Source organism: Oryzias latipes, chromosome 15, assembly GCF_002234675.1.
Source record: "Oryzias latipes chromosome 15, ASM223467v1".
In the NCBI taxonomy this organism is placed as follows: Eukaryota; Metazoa; Chordata; class Actinopteri; order Beloniformes; family Adrianichthyidae; genus Oryzias; species Oryzias latipes.
The window spans coordinates 23,365,403-23,385,062 of NC_019873.2; the positions used below are offsets into that span (position 1 = coordinate 23,365,403).

The 19,660-nt window shown below is 40.5% G+C and overlaps 1 protein-coding gene across 8 annotated transcripts; it reads right to left on the bottom strand.

The window, feature by feature from the left end:
• Window positions 1-533: 533 nt before the first annotated feature.
• On the bottom strand, window positions 534-18,372 carry LOC101162780 (LIM domain-binding protein 1-A). 8 transcript variants are annotated; one of them, XM_023963206.1, is made up of 12 exons: window positions 18,102-18,356; window positions 14,733-14,833; window positions 6,948-7,050; window positions 6,014-6,058; window positions 5,845-5,920; window positions 5,033-5,135; window positions 4,755-4,927; window positions 4,549-4,671; window positions 4,391-4,468; window positions 4,173-4,296; window positions 3,922-4,070; window positions 534-2,383 (listed from the first exon to the last, which is right to left on the bottom strand). In XM_023963206.1, exons 2-12 carry the CDS (start codon window positions 14,758-14,760, stop codon window positions 2,330-2,332), a joined length of 1,056 nt encoding a protein of 351 aa, XP_023818974.1. In that variant the 5' UTR covers window positions 14,761-14,833; window positions 18,102-18,356; the 3' UTR covers window positions 534-2,329. The 8 variants fall into 8 exon arrangements, with proteins under 8 accessions (XP_023818974.1, XP_023818975.1, XP_023818972.1 ...); XM_023963207.1 differs by having other exon boundaries at window positions 3,928-4,070; window positions 18,102-18,351; XM_023963204.1 differs by lacking the exon at window positions 534-2,383 and adding an exon at window positions 2,435-3,192 and having other exon boundaries at window positions 3,928-4,070; window positions 18,102-18,363.
• Between the last annotated feature and the right edge of the window lie 1,288 nt (window positions 18,373-19,660).

Below are 19,660 nucleotides of genomic sequence, written 5' to 3' on the forward strand. Positions count from 1 at the left end.
CTGGCTTGGCCCCTTTGTGTTGGGTTTGAGGCTTTTTTTGCGGGCACTCTGGCTTTCTCATACCAGCCAAAAACATGCTTCTCAGGTTAATCAGTGATTCTAAATTGTCCCTAAATGTGAGTGTGTGTGTGTTTTTTTGGTCCTGCAACAGACTGGAAACCTGTCCAGTGTGTGCCCTACCTCCACCCAACAGTGGCGGTGATGGGCTCCAGTAACCCCATGATCCCAAAAGGGCTTGGAAAACATATAAATGGAAAGAAAATTTCAACACCTGCACATAAAGTGTTGCAAACAGAACAGATCGTTTTCGTAACTGGAAGTATCAACAATGACCAATTTTCCAAAGTCTGGATATTTATGTATTGTGTAACAGATACACACACACAAAATCCCTTTAGAGAAGTTAGAAATGTCTCCACAGCTTCCTGGTATTGCAGATGTCAGTAGTCATCTTTGTTTCCAGTTATGTGAATCACAATAAAAAACATTAATGATTTATCATTTAAATAAACTCCTCACGCATCACACCAAGCTTTTCAGTGAAAATTCATCTTTATTGAGACCATACATGAATGATCAATGACAGAAACCTCGCGAAAAATATAGATATAAAACCACCCCCTGGGTTGAGGTGCTACAAGAAGCAGCAACAGCTGCTCCATCTTTCTCATATTTTCTTAGTTCCTACTATGTAAAACTGAGACAAACACAAGTGTGGACAGGTTGCTCCTGGATTGGACTCAGTGTTAACCGGTTGAACTGAGACACCAAAAACAGATGAAAAGACGCTGGAGAGGTTTAAAAACAGAGCGCCGCAGCCCAGCAGTGGATTTACAGGAGAAAATGTTTGTTGTATACAATGAAGGAATTTCTAATTCAGCTGCTTAGTCTGGAGCTGAGAGCCCCCTGCTGGTGCATTCTGGAAGTGACAATTAATTGGGAGAAGCCTTCTGCACCTGCACAGGAAATAATAATCTAAATTATGACCAGCAGCGTTAATGGGGCAATTTTTACCAACAATTTACCACTAAATTACATATATTAATCATTTAACACATATTTAAATGCTTTGGAAATAATCATCTTTCTTAATTTCTCAAAAATGTATCAGAATGGCTTTCTGACTAAAAGCTTTATTTAACAATAACCTAAAATTAAAACTCGCTGACCAAGCAGCTTCACAAATTCCTCCATATGTTGCCATGGAAACTGTACAGATGGGTTGCACCAAAAATGTCAATGCATAGAAAAATAAATATAGCTCAATAAATCCAGGGCAAAAATCATTTAATCATTGATTGTACGATTAAAAATTACATTTAAAAAAAAACTTCTGAGGCTTTTTCATTTTTAACATTGGGGGTTTTCTGTTTCAGAGAATACATAGAATAAGCTTTACAGAAATTACTACCTAAAAATATACAAGCACAGACACAAACATGAAGAGTAAAGCCAACAAATGATTCGTCGGAAAGCAGAGCAGAGTGTAAGAATCTTTACATAGAGCTCCTTGGTCTGCAGCTTTCTTTATTGTCCTTAAAAACATTTCCTGGAAGCTTAAGTTAATACAAAAGTTCTTTTTTATCATTATTATTATTTTACAATGCTGTCAAAACTTGGGTTTTAAAATATTTTTTTTTTAAAGTAGCAAATTTAAGAGGTTTTCTGTCCATATATTCTCTAGAGTGGACCGCAAGTTAGGAGATGTGGAGACAAAGCAAACAGTTGATTGGACAACGGATGGAAATCGAGCTGGGACGCGTGTTTCCAGTGTGCTGCTTTGGACTGGCTAACAGTAGTAAAACACAAGCCTTGTTCTCCCGACAGAACCGGATGACGGCGGGACGTCTGACACAGATGGGTGACACATCGAGCAGAGGCTTACATCAGTTATTACCATCACAAGAAGAATGATCTAACAGCAATACTTATACATTAATATCTGCAAGTTTCAAATGTTTTACACTTCTTACATAATAATAATAAAAAAGGGGAAAAAAAGAAGAAGAAAAAAAAATACACCATCAATTCCATAAGAAAAATAGATTGCAGTTAATAGTGGAAAACAGTGCAAAGGATATTCTGGGCTGTTTTTGTTTGCTTTGTCTGTCTATATATATTTTTTTTATTTTTTACAAAAAACAAACAACAACAAAAAAAGGAAAAATCAGAAAAACATAAAACATACTTCTGTGGTGTCTGGTGCGCTGGTCCAGACACGAGTACCACCTTTCTCCAGTACCTCATTGATTTCTGCCACAGATGTAGGTGGAGTGTGTCAGTGTGTGTGGGTGTGTGTGTGTTTGTGTAACATTGTGCGTAGTGGTTCTCAACTTCGGTCCTCAAGCTCCGGCACTGTACAGGTTTTTGTTCCAACCAGGTCCTACAAAAACAAATAATTGAGTTTTTAAAAAACTGAATTTGATACTAGAAGTGCACACAGTTTTCTACAGCCTGCAAAAAAAATAATAATGAAATCAAATAAAATTAAATAAATAAAAAAGAATTAATGAGAGGAAAAAAATAAATCAAATGAAAGCATTTCTCCCCTGTGATATGAGCACAACAGAAACAACTGGTCGCCAAGGAAAATGCACAGCTGAGAGACCCGAGGTTGGAACAAGAACCCGCCGACATGCTTGCAATGCACTCGGATGATCAGACGAGCCGGCTTCAACTCTGAGACGTGGCCGCTACAACTTTCAGAGGAGCGGCGAAGGGCAGAGGCCGAGCACCACTGAGCATGTGCAACAATGTGCGGAAACTCTCCTTGGTGTGACAGGTTCATCAGTCCCTCACAGCGACCGCTCTACTCTGAACAAACTCAAAGATTTCAAACAAGTGCTGCGGCAAAGATCTCCCTGACTTCTCTTGCTAGAGTGTTTCTTCAGGAAGATCCCAGTAGGTTTTAGGGGAAGGTTTTTTTTTCCCTTCTTTTTTTGTTGGGGGAAGCAGCTTGCTGGGACTTTACTGGGATGACTGGGAGTTGTCATTCTTGCTCTCCTGACTGGAGGGGGCTTTGCCGTTCCAGGGCGAGTGAGCCCCCAGTGCAGGCGAGCTGTTGAAACTGTCCTCATCCTCCAGTCCGTTCGCCCCATCGAACTGCGTGTTCTCCAGCCGCGTAATCAGACGCTCGTCCTCGTCACCAAACTCCCCTCCCATCAGAGTGGGCTCTCCCACCATCATCACATCCTAAAGGGGACAGCAAGTGCCGGTACACATTATCCCCATAATACAGGGGGCGGGCGGAATGTCTGGCTGCATGAACGAAGTGGATAATGCATTCTTTCTTTGGTCTAGATGCAACTCCGGGTGGGTTCAGGTTTAGCATTGCTAATCCATCTCTCCTAGTTGAAAGAACTATAGCTGACATGAGCCAAATTTGGTTTTGGGGGCGTGCGCCGGGCGGCCCCGACTCTTCCGCCCCTGTGACAAGAACCAGGGTCCCGGGGGCCTCCCTACTGGCCAGCAGTGGGCGTCCCTGATCCTTGGGTGCTGCGTCACAGACGGGGTTTTCATTCCACCTCGGGTCTCGTTCGCTCAAACAACCAACCACGTGAGCCAAGACAGAGAAAGCTATTGTGCTCTGATGACTATAAGACCAACCAAATATTCAACTGCCCTGATAGAAATCAGAGCAAAGTCACCACTACCCCCACATTCCTAAAATAAATGAGGTGCTATGCAGAATTAGAGGTCACTCATCTTACCTCTAAATCTAAAAGCTGCGGCCCCAGAGGACCAGGGACTGCCCATCACTGGTTAGCGGTCTAAAACCCACCTCAGGCTATCCTCCCCTATTCTACTGATACACCTCCTAATGCAGACCACTCCCAAACACCCCCCTAAGCTCCTCACCCTTCGCTCCTGCTCTCCTTTGGCTTAGGAGGTGCAGATAGAGGGAGTAGAGGAAATGCTTACAGGTACCTGGCTGGAGAGTGAAAAACTGTTGCCTGGGCTTTTCTTCTTGCTGTTGCTGTTGTTGTTGTTGGCCCCGCCTGAGCTCACAGTGCTGCCCCCGGACACCTTTCTTTTCCGACGTTTGTTCGGAGCTTGCCTGGCCGGTTCAGCTGCAGGTACAGAGAGAAATGACGAGATTTGAGGAACTAGAGAAACTGCAACAAAGCCTCCCTTTTTTTTATAAAGAAAATAGCCCTGAATATGGGCATTACCTGGAGGTGCTACCATCCTTTGCCACTTTTGAAAAAGGCAGGTCTTCAGACAGTCTCTGGGGCTTAAACTGTAAGTCTTGTGTCGCGACATCAACTCCTGCATCGGCTCCAAAATCACACATAGCTTAAGGGAAGGTAAAGGAGGAACAGCAGGAAGATCTGTTAATTCCTTCCAGCTGTGGCTGGGCTTCATTCAAGGATCAGAGAGAATCTCTTACACGGAGGTAGTTGAGCGTCGAGTTGGAGAGTCCACATCTGGTGATATTTTTAGACAGCTGATCGAGCATCTGGGGATCCTGGATAATAACGGTTAAAAAAACGTTTTTAGGAAACCCGCACTGGTTGGATTTCCACACAGTGATCATTTGAAACTCACATGCATCGCCAAAATGCTCCTGGGCAGGACTTCTCTGTGTTGTCTGATGCTGAAGTGCCACGTTTTGATCCTCATCATGTCATCAAACATGAACTCTAAGTACAAGCGGCCTTCGACGCACACCTGAGAGTGAGAAAGGATCAGGGCAGACAGTTAGCAGGCTCCTGGCAAATCCCCGCAGCAATCCTCAGCACAGGTGACCGTACCTGTGTGAACATGGGTTTGCCGTTCTGGGTCACCATGGTGCACTGGTCACAGTCCAGGGACACAAAGTTACTATGGAAGGACTCTTTAGGATGCTTCAAAACATAGAAGAGCTCGGTGGCGCCTCCCTCAAAAATACTCCTGAAGTATCGAGGAATCAACGTCCTGCCGATTGCTGAGAACAACAGAAGGTTCGGTCAGACCCAAACAAGAACGTGGAACCACAGGAGGGACGACCACATCCATCAATGCTTCCATCCACAAACAAATGGCTTCTCACTGTATCGTTTTGGACCGTCTTCTAAACAGAAGGTGATGGTGAGCATGGCATCGTCTTCAAAGAACTCGGTGGTGAACGCGTCCCACCAGAGATTGTCGCAGTCCTGCACACAGGGGAAGAAATATCCATCAGAAAACACTGAACAACGGCTGAAACCTACAAGATTCAACACATTTATCTACATTTTTCTAATTCAACTTCACTCAGAAAAGGCAATTGTGTTTCATCAAATCCCAGAGCTGCTTAATTTCTTTCAAAGTAACGAGTTACATATGTTTTTATTAGATAAAATTCTGATTTTCTGTTACTTTTTACACAGAAGAATGTATAACTTCATTTTACTTTTTCTCAGTTAAATAAATAGTGATCTGGAAATAGTTTTTGTCAAACAAAACAGTTTTTTAAAGGAAATTCTGATTGTTTTGTGTTGATTGGTGAAGAATTAGAAATCAAAGCAAGTTCTAAATCCAATCAATTTGGGAGTAGTGCAGTGATCTCTACATAAAACACATTTGTTATTTATTTTCCTGCCGTTTCAAATCGTGAAATTCATTTGCAGAAATGTTCCTGAGTTTAAACTCTTACGCGTTAAAACAAATGACATTAGGAGCTCTAATTACAATCCAGCCAAGATGAAGACATAATCTTGTCAGTAACGGGAAGGTAAATTAAAAAAGTAAGCCCCAGTCTTATTCATCACAAAGTCTGTGGCATGTTTAGAACCACATGAACAGCCTTTAAAGATGCTCATAAACAAAGGATGCAGATCTTGAAATGAGCAGGGATGCTGTTGTGTTGGATTTCACCCTCACCTCTGTCCAGTTCTGTAGTCGTTTATTCAGCTCGTATATCCGGTAATCTGTCTGGTTCCCGTACGGCGTGGGTCTCCTGAAACAGCCGGGGGAATTTAGACCCACATTTATTAAATGCAAACCGTAGACACCGTTTTAGCAAAGCCCAAAGTTCCATTTGTGACCTTACCCCATTCCAGGCTCCATGTATGAGGGCGGGTACATGGGTGTTGGCCTGAAAAAAACAGAATGGAGAATATGTTAATACATGCGTTAGGCATTCTCTCTGTGTTTTAAGAAGTATTTGTGCAAAAAAACAAGTGCTGTTTTCCTATAAAAAAAGTTTTGAAGGGCAGTTTTGACCCCAACTTTGAGTACTTGTTAACCCCCTCGTGCCAGATGTTGCTAATTTGCAGCGTACCACTAAATCCAGGACAACACTTGAATGGAAACCATTAAAAATTATTTATTGATAAAATTGGGCGGGGGGGGGGGGGGGGTCCAGACATATAGGGGATAAACTTCTGGACATAAAACAAAAACATGCAAGATTTTCAGCCAAAAACTATTTAAGCCTCATCAATGTGAAGCAAAAAGAGGATTTCAACAATAGCGATTTTATATATACATATATATCTTGTAGAAAAACAATACTGATTTAATCTTGTGTTTATTCAGATTACAAATGTTTTAAGTGCCTCAAGAAAACTCACTAACAGATGACTGTTTGAAAGATGTGAAGAATCAAATGCATTTCATAAAATACCACAATTAATATAGAATTAAGCATATAAAAAATATAAAACGCTATGGAGACTCTGCTCAATCCTGTTTGACAACTTCATATGTTGGCAATAAAATCTATAAAAAGTTTTGAAAATGAAAAAAGGGAAAAATAAATATTTTAAAATCATTATAAAACCAAAAGACATTCAAATTTCCTTTAGGTCTACGCAGCTTGAATGGAGAATCAAAAAGTTTTCACAAACATCTACAACTTTCTATACAATCAGTGCCCCTTACAAAATATGGGCATTACAAGATTGTACATCAAATAGCAAGAAATTAAAAAATAATAAAAATGGATGATTAAAGTATTTATTGTCTTTATAATCAAAACCTACCCCACATCTCTGTCCAGCATAGCGCCTGGGTGGAAGGGGGGAAAGTTGCCGCCGTTGGGTGGCTCCTTGGGAGAGTACAGCTTGAATGACTTTGACGAACAGCCTGTGTCCAAACCCGTAGCAAAGGAGGGGGAGGAAGAGGGGTGGGGGGAGGAAGAGGGGTGGGGGGGGGGGGGCAGAGAATTAAAGGAGATTTAGATTACTTTGGATTTAGCTCATTCAAATCACATACTCATCTAAGTAATCTAATGCTGGATGATTTGGTTGAGATTTGCCCAAATAAAAGCAGACTGACAACACAATTTCCTGCTGCTTTCATTCCCTAATGCATGATCAATTTACTAAATGCGACAACAACACCAACAATCATGGAAAAAATGTTTTATATTAGCCTACAAACATCAGAAAAGCAATCAGGGAAATGGGTGTATTTGTGATCTTGTACCACTTTAAGCCATTGGACCCCCCCCCCCCCGATCCAAAACATGCCAGGCTGCTCCAGCCCCCACTCCACACCCTGATTCCTTTAGACCCATTTGTCCAACAACAAAAAAAGCAACCAAGTTTAAGCAAACTAATATAATAATAATAAAGAAACAAATCTATAAAACAATTTGTTTATAGAATCCATATAAACAACTAGTTTTTTTGTGAAAACAGCGGTGGATTAACACAAAACTGAGCTATCGTGGGTACAATCAGATTAAAACCCTCTAAAAACAAAAATATGTCTTGATTACATTTATCTAATTAATATTATCAAGCTCAGCCGAATAATTCCAAAAGACACCTCTAGAGGGCAGTATTTAATGCCTCAAAATGCACAGTCTTTGTAGGTCACTGTCAGTTTGCACTTAGAAACAGGACTGGGTCTAATTAAAACCAGCAGGGGGGGAAACATTCCCAACTTCAATGCAAAACCAAACCTAACAGACGAAAATCATTTACAAACCACTTTTAGGCTAACTAAGGGGGAATCCCACGAGGACAATACTCTTTAAAAAGACACTGGCAAACTTTAGCAGACAGAATATTTAAAAAAAAAAGTATGTTTTCCTTCACAACCAAACCCCATAACTATTAAATATTTTCAGTAATCCTCCTCCTTTTTTATTATGAGGCAATGTGTTTAGGGACAACAACAAAAAAGGGGGGGGGGATCAATAATTCTCTGCTTTGCATCAGACACCAACCCCCAACAATGCCAGCCATTAACCCTATATTCCGCATTGAGATATACAAGACTGACTGATCTGATCAACGTTGCTACAGTAAATCATTTGAGAATTGGTCAACAGAATTATTAAAATACTTTTATTAATTTTTTTTAAAGAACCTGAGCTGGGTAGCGTTTACCACAGCGACAGAGGATGCACAGCAACTCCTCTGAAGGTTAACCACACATAATGAGAGCTGAGTGTATTTAAGTCCGCCCAAACTCCACACACAGCAAACAATAGAGCTGCATCCAGGATCGCCTGCAGCCACTAAAACAACCAAAGCGACGTTCAAAGACCGACCTAACCTGTGGGATTTTTCAGATGTGGCGGCATTTCCTCGCGTGCACGTCCGCAAATGCTGCCTAAAAAAATAAATAAATACCTCGACTTTCATTTAGCACCTGAATAACAGGCATTTGCTAGCATCAGGCCCCCTGATCAACCCTCTGCAGAAAACTGATGCCAATGCTAGGCTATTAACCAACTAGCTAAATGACATCCACTTCAAATATCACTTACTTAGGTGGTAACGTGTAGTTTGTTTGTTTTTTCTTTTGGAAAAAAAATGTTTTTTTTATATGAGAAGCAAACTTAAGTTACCTGAAGAGAAACGTTAGATGAAACGCGGTGTCGTTTAACACCTCGGTTCGGTGCTGTTAGCCAGCTAGCCTCGATGCTAGCTGGTGCTGCTGCCAGCGCACCTTTGATGATTCCTGCAAGATCCAAAATCCAAACTGCAAAGAACCCAAGTTCTCCTAAAGGATCCTGTGATTCCGGGCGGCATGCAAACCCAGACTACATCAATTTATGTAAGTTTATGTGCACAGATAAGAGCAGAGTTACCTATGCAGCACTACTACAGGACCCTTTGTTCCTGCCAGCCGAGACACGGACAAAAGCCCCGCCCCCTCCGGGCTCCCCCGCCCCTTCCAAACACCCACCCGGACAAAACAGGACCCTCTCCCTCACTGGGGCCCCAATTTGTTTTGTCTGGGACTCCTCAGTCCACCAGTGGCCCCTGTAGTGGTTCAAGGTGGTTCCCCGTTGAGAGAAGAAGGCCTTTTTGCCTCCCAGGTGGATTCTTCCGGCAGTTGAGAAATGTAAACAAGCAAATCCACTGAAGAATTCTTGACACGTAAACAATTAAATTTACAAAATAACCTAGTGTTCTTTAAATGAAGCGAATTAATGTTTAAATAAAAAAAAACATTTAAATAGTTCTGACATGTATTTGTAGTTTTGGCTCCTTCCTGTAAGCTCCTGTACAATGACTACAATGACCAGGGGTCTTCAACGTGAGGCTCTGGACCCACATGACGCCTGTTATCCCTCTATTGTGGCTCTTTGGCACTAAAGGAAAATGCTAAAGCATGGAATAAATTGTAGGTTTTTTAAATTTTGACATTTGTGTTTAGGTTTTTAAACTGAAACTATCTTATATTTGTTTTGGTTTGTACCACTGCTGACATCACACTAAAACCAAGAGGTCTGTTTGCTTTTCCACTTGAAACATGTCAGATAACTGAGCAACCTGTAAATTATAAGGAAAAAATAAAGCAAATATTATCCTCTGCTGTGTCAAGCTGCTGTTCAGAGGCAAAGTTCTCAAGGTATATAATTGCATTTACATGTATAGACCTTTTTATTGGATTTTACAATAATTTAGCTGTGTTTATGTTCACTAATATAAAGAGAGATAGTATGATGGGGCACCAAAGTCATAATGATAGAAGATATCATGTTTCACTTCTGTTGCAAATGTAAGTCTAAGTCAATCTGCTGCAACAACAGGGTTTTACTTGATAGGGGTTGTTTTACATTTTGAAAGAAGCTTATTTGTTTTCTCTCTAAAGTGAAAGAAGTTAAATTTGTATAAACGCTATATTTTATTTTTAAAAAGTGGCTGGGTTTTGGTGAGTAGGAACTGGACCAATTGGCTCTTGTAGCAGCAAAAGGTTGCAAACCTGTGTCTTAAACTAAATGGCCTGATATTGTTGATAATTTTTGGGATTAACTTCCCATATATTTATGTCATAACACATTTTGATAGCTTCAAACTATGCTCTACTATTAGTGGTCTCAAGTATATAAAACTGCTTTCTGAACTATATTGCAATAATTATTAAAGTATAAAACAATACATTAACACAGCGTCTGAAATGCATATGGTATTAAGAAGATTTAAAGATGATTTTTTTTAATTTAACATTTTATCATAATAAGAAATGTGAATGTGTGTTTACTTGCTAATAAAATGAAGATTTAAATAGAATTTCTTATATTTTGTTTGGTACAGTCCTGAAACGGTTGATGTATCCACTAAAAAACAGTTTACTGCTCCAAAGTGCAACTTTTTCAGAAAACAGTCATTTTTCCTGTTGATTAAAGGGTCAGCAGTGAATTAAACCCCATAATGGATGTCTATAAAAAAGAAATGCATAAACTCAAACAACATTTCAATTTTTATCAGCTGTGAAGGTATTTGAGCTGCAGCAGACTGTCGTAAATCAGATTATATGACCTGAATGACACAAATACAAATGTATTCTTTTTTTTCATAATGAGTGGTCATTGGTTAATGATGAAGGGCTTACGATATCCTTCACTGACTGTTTGCTTGCGCAACATCGCCCTCTGCTGGCCATGTTTCGCAACTGTTTGTTTGAGAACTGCATACAACACATTTAATTCCTTTTTTTCTTCTTTTACTTCTAAGGGTTTATTTTTAAAACACATAACCCAGTTTCCAGTTTTGCTAAAAAAAACACATCTGCTTAACTAATACATTTAAATCAAAAGCAGGTGTAGGGGTACAATTGGTTTCACAGTTATGTTTTGTTGCCTCACATAAAACCTAGTAAAAAGGTTTTAAGATGAAACCTTATGTGTTTTTCATTCTTAAAAATCCTGATGTGTAACTGAAAACTAGCATATTTAATATAACAGCCATCTATTTTAGCCAAAGTGCAAATACCACCATTTATTTGCACTTCTCTTGCCATGCAAAGCAAATATTCTATTTTCAGCTACAAGTAAAATATAGATATTCTTTTTGGAACTCTGTTTCTTTCTGTGTATTTTAGCACAGACTTTGCAGCTTTTGCAAAACTGAACTGCCACTTGAAATCAAAGCCTTGAGATGGTCTGCACCTCTATAAAATGAGTGCTGACAGAGAGCGGGAAGAAGTACTGAGGAAATCTGAAGCGAATGCTGTTGAACAGGATATTCATCCTCCTGTTGCTGCTTTCCCAGACACCAGAGAAAGATGCACAATCCTGTCACGGAAACAGTAGTGACAAGTGAACGATACCCGGAGAACAAAAAAAGACAGAACTAAGACAAAACTGCTCCAAGACGATTTAGTCGTGGTTGGAAAGAGAAGCTAAACACTGTCTGCTTTTAAATTATTTATAAAGACATGCCTCACGCAAAAATAGCCATCGCCTTTGGCGTAATAAGAACGCAGCTTCTTAAATTGTCAGTTTTGGTGATTTCTCCGTTTTATGAAGGTGAAAACAAGCTGTTGCGTAAGAGTGAAAAACAGAACCCTGCAATCTCATTCTAAACTAATGAACAGAGAGGCTCCAATATATATTTGAGAAAACTAATTTGTGATCACATCTCAAGAATCATTTGCCTTTGCCTCTCTCTCTCTTGTCGAAGCAACAGGTTTTTTTAATATCTGTGAGCATCTCAAAGTAATAATGACATACATGTACGCTGAGAAATGTTAGACTAAACAAGTCATCTCCCACAGCTTTCCAGCTATACGTCATCACAGATTCATGCCCTCTTTCGCGTGCAGGTTTGACTTCACCCTCCAAACCTGCTGGCATGTTTGGAAAACTGCAGCTTCTAAATTACAGGTGTGCTTTGATAGAAAATCCTTTTGTCCTCCTTTTACCCCCCCTCCCTCCCTCCCTCCGTTTAGCAGCATGGCCCATGCCAGCCTGCATTTGCCATCCTGTCGTCCTGCAGCAGATGTGACATCACTAAGCTTGGCGCCACTCTGCACCCCCACCGTTCCTCCGACTCCCCAGCATCTCTGTCTCCCACGCATTCCTTCTTTCTGTCTGCCTCTGCACACAGCCATTTTGATCAGGCAAAGCAGATCTGCCAGACTCACTGAGGTACAAAGAGAAGGGGATGAAGAAGAAGAAGCAGAAAGCTGAGAGAGGGGGGGGCTTTGGTGCAGCAAAATAAAAGCTGAGTTAGTGTTGTTCTTGTATAACCGTCATTAAAAAGAAAAAAAAATAGCCTTGCCCTCTGCAGTGCCATTTAGCGCTTAGTCAATTTTCTCCAATCAGAACCCATACGACTTTCTGCATGAAGCACCAGCACAGTTTCTGGGAAAGGAAAGGATGAAGGAAGGAGAGAAAGAAAGAGGAGATGTTGAAGTCAGATAAGGGGGGTTGGATGAATAGAAAGAGAGCGTAGAGAGCAATGGGGACCACATGGTTGAGTGGAGGTGGTGTTGCGGTATCTTCAGCTCACAGGCGATCTATTTATATCATTTAGCCCGAACAAAGGAGGTGATTGGCTCCAGAGTTTTAGGACAAATCTCCCTTCGTGCAAAAAGTGAACCCTTTACAGAGCTATTTCACTGCAAAGTCCCTAGAACCGCAGAGTGTCAGAAGGTTGCCCAACAACAAGACTGACAAGAGAGGCCTGTTTTTTTGGGGGGGGCTTGCCCTTTTCTGTGAAATTAACCAAAAAATAAAAGTGAAGACCATTTCTTTTAATTTTACAGCCTTGAAGAGGAGGGTCTTCCACGAGACCGTTATGCAAGAATGTGGAGTCTGTACGTTTAATGATTTCCAGCTTTCAATGTGAGAAACTGAAAGCAGACTTGATTGCTGTTGCTCCGTTGTTATCTGTGAGATCTCCCACCCTAAACCTGTTCGAGCAGGCTCCTCCTGAAGGTGACCACGTGTGCGACTGCAGGCACATACCCAGCATTTCCATGAGAGCTTTTGTAAGCCTCCGAATGTTAGAGAACAGCGTGTACAAAGCACATCCCCCTTTTAACATTTTCTACATCTGCACGCCAAAATGTGCAAAAATTCTCAAAATTGGTCACTTCTTCTTCGAGTCATAGATGAAAAAACACATTCGAAAGCTACAAAAGAAGCAGCAAAGTGAGGAGAAGAAAGATAAGACAACATTACGTCAATCACCTTGGTAATATTTTTTAATCTAATAACAAATTGGCCATAAATCAGAATAGCCTTATTAAAACGAATCCGACTCCTTGATTTAATCTGCCCGCTTTGAGCAGATGTCAGGATTTAATTTCTTCTTGTGCGTCCTCTGGCCCTCTGAGGTTTGAGCCACCATGTCTGTAGCCTACATTCTACCAGTGAAGTTCAGTTCAAAACAAATCCCTCCAAATGAAGAGAAAATCAAACGCTCGCCTGGAAACGAGTAGATTTCAAGATCTTCTTGATAAAAACTTTCCAAACATCCTATTTGCCATAGACCGGCAAGTGTGGACAGACACGGATTGTACAAAACGCTTTTTTTCCTCATGGTGACAAAAATGAGGAGACCAGATCTTCAGCACTAAATGTTGAATAACCTTTACTTAAGAAGAGATTAATGGTTTTGATTTCATTAAAATCTAATTTAAGAACTGCTTAATAAGGGAACAGAAATGTAACAAGTCCCCACTATGAAGAAAGGCTCACCTCCAGGAGAGCTGAATTGGAAATTAAGAGGGCTTAATAATGGTTTAAAGTCCCACCGCAGCTGTTGCAATGCCCTTAAAACCTAATTTGTCATTTTAAAAGTTGCACATTTGGAGTTTTGGGAGTGACTCTAAATCTTTTTCATCATTCAGTGCATTAAAATCTACAACTATGCAAATCTGCCAACTCTCTCCTCTTCCCTCACCTTCCTGTGATTTCATGAATTGAACAAATATTTCTGAAGAGGAGTAAGACCAAAAAAGAAAAATTAAAGAAGCTTCCAGATCAAATGGATATAAAGTATTGCTTTTATCCATATTTGCAGCAAACATGGCAAACACAAGTTCTTGGCTTGGCAGAGTCAGTTTTTGTACGTTTCCCCTTAACTTTTCCTTTTTCTGCACAAAACTTTTCAAGTCAATCATTTTTTTGCATACAAAATAAATGTCAGCCTTTTCCATAAAACTCATAGGTGGATCTCTGCAGGGGCAAAGCAGAAACCTTCACCCATTTCTTAAATCAAACTTCCCTTAAATTTATTAAAAATATGTTTTTAGTTTCAAGTTTTAACTTAATCATAAAATACATCAAATGATCAGATGAATCTAGTTTTAAAAACAAAGTCCACAAATGAATTATATTAATTATTTCTGTGAAAAGATCGCATTGATCTTCACAGAAAGGCAAGCTATGGTTTCCTGTCAGCACCCTCCTTTTTAAAGCTTGTTTAAATCCAGTGGCTTCACCAGCACAAATACAAACTCCTGCTGCTTGACACTGGCCCCAGAGGGCTTTGCAGCACTTTAACATGTACGCAGTCATCTTTCTGACACCACCACTGAACACAGAGACGGAGGAGAAAAGAGTGCGCACTCACCGGGACAAGCACAACCTCCAACAGACATCTTCTCACATGGTGGGCCCTTCTCTGAACGAAACAGCTGCGCTCAGTCCAAACGCTGCTCGCATGGGCTCACTCTGAGGAAAACAACACAGACAGAGGGGTGGGGAGATAAGAGGGAGTGGTATAAAACAGGCCATGTTCAACACAACTACACTTCTCTCTCTGTCAGAAGCAGGAAGTTGGCAGTGGCGCTCTAACTGCATCATTAATAGACTTATTGCAACATGAGTGGGAGGGAAAAATGAGAGAGGAGTGAAATCAGAGGAAAAAGGCTGAGCTGTTGTGGGAGGTTGGAGTAAGGAGAGAAGAAGCATGTGCAGAAAGAAGAAAGAAAGAGGGAGGCAAAGGGGAGGAAAAGGACAAAATGCCCACAAAGTGTGTGCCTGTGTGGCTGTGATGCATTGTCTATTTTTACCCTGTGCTGCTGTGGAAGATAAACATGCTCAGTGGGAGCCTAGAGGCAGAGGGTCATTACTGCCTTACCAACGCACACACTCGTGCACTCTGGGCCTCATGTGTGACAGACTCTCATCTCTCTCTGTCTCCCTCAGTTTTTCTGTGCTGCCGAGAGAACACTGGTGTTAATCACGACAGACAGTATCGATTAAAAATGCAAAGCCCTCCTGGAGCGCAGGGACACTGAAGGCTCATGGGAGGCAGGAAGTGTGCGTGCTATGTGAACACACGCTCTGTGCACAACGACTCCACTTTTGCCTCCAAATGTTTGCTCCAGCATCTTCCCCTCCATCCTTTCAGCCCTCCATCTTTACCTTTCTTTCAATCATCTCTCCAGCCTGTTGATATTTTTCTCTGTCAGTCTGCAGTTTTTTTTAAGTTATTTTTAATTTCCTTTCTCTGCTCTGTTTCACTGCTTCGTTTCCTGTCCATCCCATAACTGCTCTCGGCCTCAAACGCGCATGTTCTCCAAGCCAATAATCTCATAATCTCACACTTTGTGCACAAACGGACACATAACTGATTCCTGTGAGCTGGGTGGCTTTGTTGCTCTCTTTCTGTCACTTGCAAAAAATGGACTAAATATTTGTCATTTTGACTGAATCATGAAAGCAGCATGAAAAGAAACTGTTCCAAAACAGTGACACACAGCTCAAACACTCATCTCCTGATGGTAATCTTTGTTTGCAGAGGTATTGCTCTCAAAGGGAGATGTGGACTAGAAAGAAAAAAAAAACTCTTATTAAGAAAAAAATTCCCTTTTGAGGGTTCTCTGAGAGGTTTTGTGCATCATATTTCTCATGTGTGGCCCCTGGCAGTTTATACTGTTGTGTGGAGGTTAGGGTTAGTCTTGTGTGGAGGTGAGCTCAGTCTGAAGTACTGTTTATGTTTGAGCATCATCCACAGAAAAGCCTGGACTTAAGGTTTTATGTCTCTATTTAAGCACTCAGCTACAACGGATGAATTTCCATCACTTGTTTTACTTTTTACATTTGTAAGGCTGTTGTCTGAACAGGACTTTTCTGCATCATCTGTGCTTAGAGATGACACAACTACTTAACTGGGTACACTGGGCACTAGGAAATGAGTTATTTAGTTATGTAAACAACAACCTCCTTCTAATGTTTGGGGTTCCAGTAGGAAAATCTTGTTTCAAGGGTGGAAAACAAGCAACAATTTTCCATGCAGCCTGTTTGTTAGTGCCTAAATGTGTTTAGTAAATCTGATTTATGGGATTCACTCTAGCAGGCACTTCAAAAGTTCCAGGAAAATTGTTGAAACAGATTGAAAATACACAGCAGGTAAAAGGATGATTTATCAACACTGACTTGTAATGATTTACACGATTAAACAAATTATTTTTTGTTGATTTACACTTTATAAAGCGTATATCTCATCCATTTATCATCCACGTCCATGTTGGGCTAATTAGGGTCACATGTTGGAGCCTATCCCTGCTGTCTTCAGCAAATGGCAGGGCACATCTGCCCAAAAGAGACACACACAGACAATTGCAAACATTGACTCCTGAGGGAATATTTGGAGTTTCAAACACTTTTTTTGGCTGTGGGGAAAAGTCAGAGTACCCTTAAAGCCTGGATTGGAAGTTTTCTGGTGTAGAGTGGCATCGATAACCACCATTCAGCTCCAGCAAAAGTCTTTTGCAATCTGAAATTGTTTCAAATATGGTTAAATAGATGGAATCTGTTGGCTTTATAATAATAAATTAAATGTAACCACACAAAAAAACATTCAAATGAGTTGAAATTTCCGTCAAATTCACCTCAGATTTATGATTTTTGAGCAACTAAAGAGGGAACAAAAAAGTGTTTCTGTGCCGAATGAAATCAAACCTGACAGTCACATTCCCCACAAACCTAATCTTTGGCTGGCACCATTACAAAATTCTGGTGTCAGGACCAACCAACCTGTAGGCTTTGTACTGTAAGACTTGCTTTTTTGAAATTAATTTTTTTAATCAAATTATTGGATTTTTACGGTGGGGCTAGGGGGATTACAAGAGGAGAGACATACACTCTGTTTTTTTCTCTACTTTGTTTCCCTTCACGAGCCATTCAATTGCAGGAAGGGGGTGTCCCACCTGGAGGAACCAAATGTGGACTGACTCCTGCACAACTCTAACTGATGAAGCCACTTGGATGAGAGGCGAAACGTTTCAAGAAAGAAGATTATAAGTCTAGTTGCTCAATGTCAAGTCATCACCCCCTGGATGAATAAGAACCTTCACTTTTTCAATAAATGTGTTTTTGACTGCGCTCACTTTTCTGATATGTTGTTTTGTTTTTGTACATCTTGCATGGTTTACCATCTTCAGACTGTGAATCTGAACCAAAAAAAAAATTGAATGAGAGAAATGGAAATCCATGTCGTAAAATAAAATAAAAGAATCACACAAAAAGAGGAGGGGTGATGTTGGGAATAGCATTTTTCAGGATGGTTGACCATGCTGTTGTCCTCTCCATCCCATTCCTGCAGATGCAAAGGCTGCTGTTCAGCCAACACATGCAAACATAGCTCAAAAAGCTTTCAGTGAATAATGAAGTCCCCCCCACCCCCTGCTTTCTACTGTGCACATGCAGCAGCAGCTCAATGACACCATGTGTCAGACAGCGAAGTGCTTGCTCACAGAAACATCGCTCGGCATTCTGGGGTTTACACCTCATCTTTGACCGCTCTCCTTTCACGACTGCTGCCGAACTGTTGTTCACACTCACTAACTGCCTGGTGTTGTCCAAAATTCCCCTTCAAAATGCTCTACAAGATCTGGAGTTGCTTATTATTTGCTCACTCTTTGTTTTGCAAATGCTGCACATTCTCTCTGCTGCATAGATATTCTTCATCAGCCCTGGTGGCTTCAGTTCTTACCTTTGTCTTTATTCTCCTTCCTCCACCACGCTCCCTGGAAGAAAAAAAATAAGTCAGCTCTGGTCAGCAGAAGAAAACATGCAGGTCTGACAGAGACGGTGATGAGCAGATGCAGATAGGAGACACAAGGGAGGTGGGGGGGGGGGGTTAACAGTGTGCAAATTGGATGATGAGAAGAAAGGAATGAGGAAAGGAAGTAAGGACAGAAGAGGAGGACGGATAAGTGAGGGGTTGGGGGGGCTTTCATTTGCACTGGTATGAATATGACGCAGAGGCAGCAGCCAGAGCCACTTCTCTTCTCATCCCTCCATACCAACCAAGAGCACGGATGAGGAAAGAGGGGGGGGATCACTGTATCCATGACAACGGCAGAGCAGCAGTAGGTAGCAGTTTGTGAGAGTGCTGGGGCACAGCGGTGCTTCTCTCTTTCCCTTTTTCACTAAAAGCCAGGCCAGCTTCTGCGTTTCACAGCTGTGTAAAATACAGCGTCTGCTGGAATTATGGGCTGTGTGAATTTTATTTAAGAAAACTAGATTTTTTTATTTTTAAAAGCAGAATGGCTGGGCTATGGTTGTGAGGAGAAACTTACCAGAGGAGCGTTGAGGGTCTGGCAGAATTGCAGAATGGAGAAAAGGGTTTAGTTCATGGTTTGTGTTGTTTGTGTATTTGTCATGACTTTAATGAGTGTTACTTAACAAAAATGCGTTCAGAATTTAGTCAGAGATTGATTTAGATTTTAATTATCTTTCTTTGATAAATACATTTTATGCAAAAATCTATTTTTTTTAAACTTAAGCTGGAATTTCTATTGTAAAGTTGCAACAGGAAACAAGAAAAACCTAACTCCTTTATCTATTTTGGTTATTCATTATTGTAATAATGTTTTACCATCTTTAGCACCAATCTGATTCTTTGTTTGGCACAAACACCAATAGATGCCCATGAGACAGAAAAATAGAATGTCATTGTTTTTGAGAAACTATAAAAAAGTTTCAAAATATTTTAAATAGAAGATTCTTCTATATAAAATGAACTAAAGAAAAACCCCAAAGAAGGACATATGGGTTTATCTACATGGTTCATGTAGTCATAATTAATGTAGGTTATTCTTTAGTATAATTTGACTTTTCTGATTTCTAACTAATCCTGTGTAAATAGCATGTGACTTCAAACACAGTATTTAGGTTTTGCAGTTTGTTTTCCAGGCAAAGAAGCTCCATCATTTTGCCAGCATAGACTTACTTCCTATGACTTGATGAAAATTCACAGCTCTTTTCTTTACTAACATATCACTTGATATTTTATAAAAAAATAAAAAAATAAAATAACTCAGAAATATCCAGTGGTGTTTGATGCAATCATTACAGGCTCTCTTCAATTTCTAAGGCATGTATCGTTCACAGATAATAGGGCTGAAATATGTGACGTTTTTATTGAGAGCAAACAGCTAATATTCATATGACATAGCACATCTGACAATAAACTCTTTGAATATTGAAACTTGAATCTATTGGAGATCCGGATTTTGCAAAGAAAAGGTGCACCAATTACGTGCAGTT

What these genes read in the sequence shown, in the direction of transcription:
- LOC101162780 (XM_023963200.1), bottom strand. Translation starts at nt 14,760, where the DNA reads ATGTCTGTTGGAGGTTGTGCTTGTCCCG. An exon ending in GACTACAGAACTGGACAGAG is followed by an intron (nt 5,136 to 5,844) that starts GTGAGGGTGAAA and finishes CCCTGTGTGCAG; the next exon opens with GACTGCGACAATCTCTGGTG. An exon ending in GCAAACCCATGTTCACACAG is followed by an intron (nt 4,672 to 4,754) that starts GTACGGTCACCT and finishes TCTCACTCTCAG; the next exon opens with GTGTGCGTCGAAGGCCGCTT.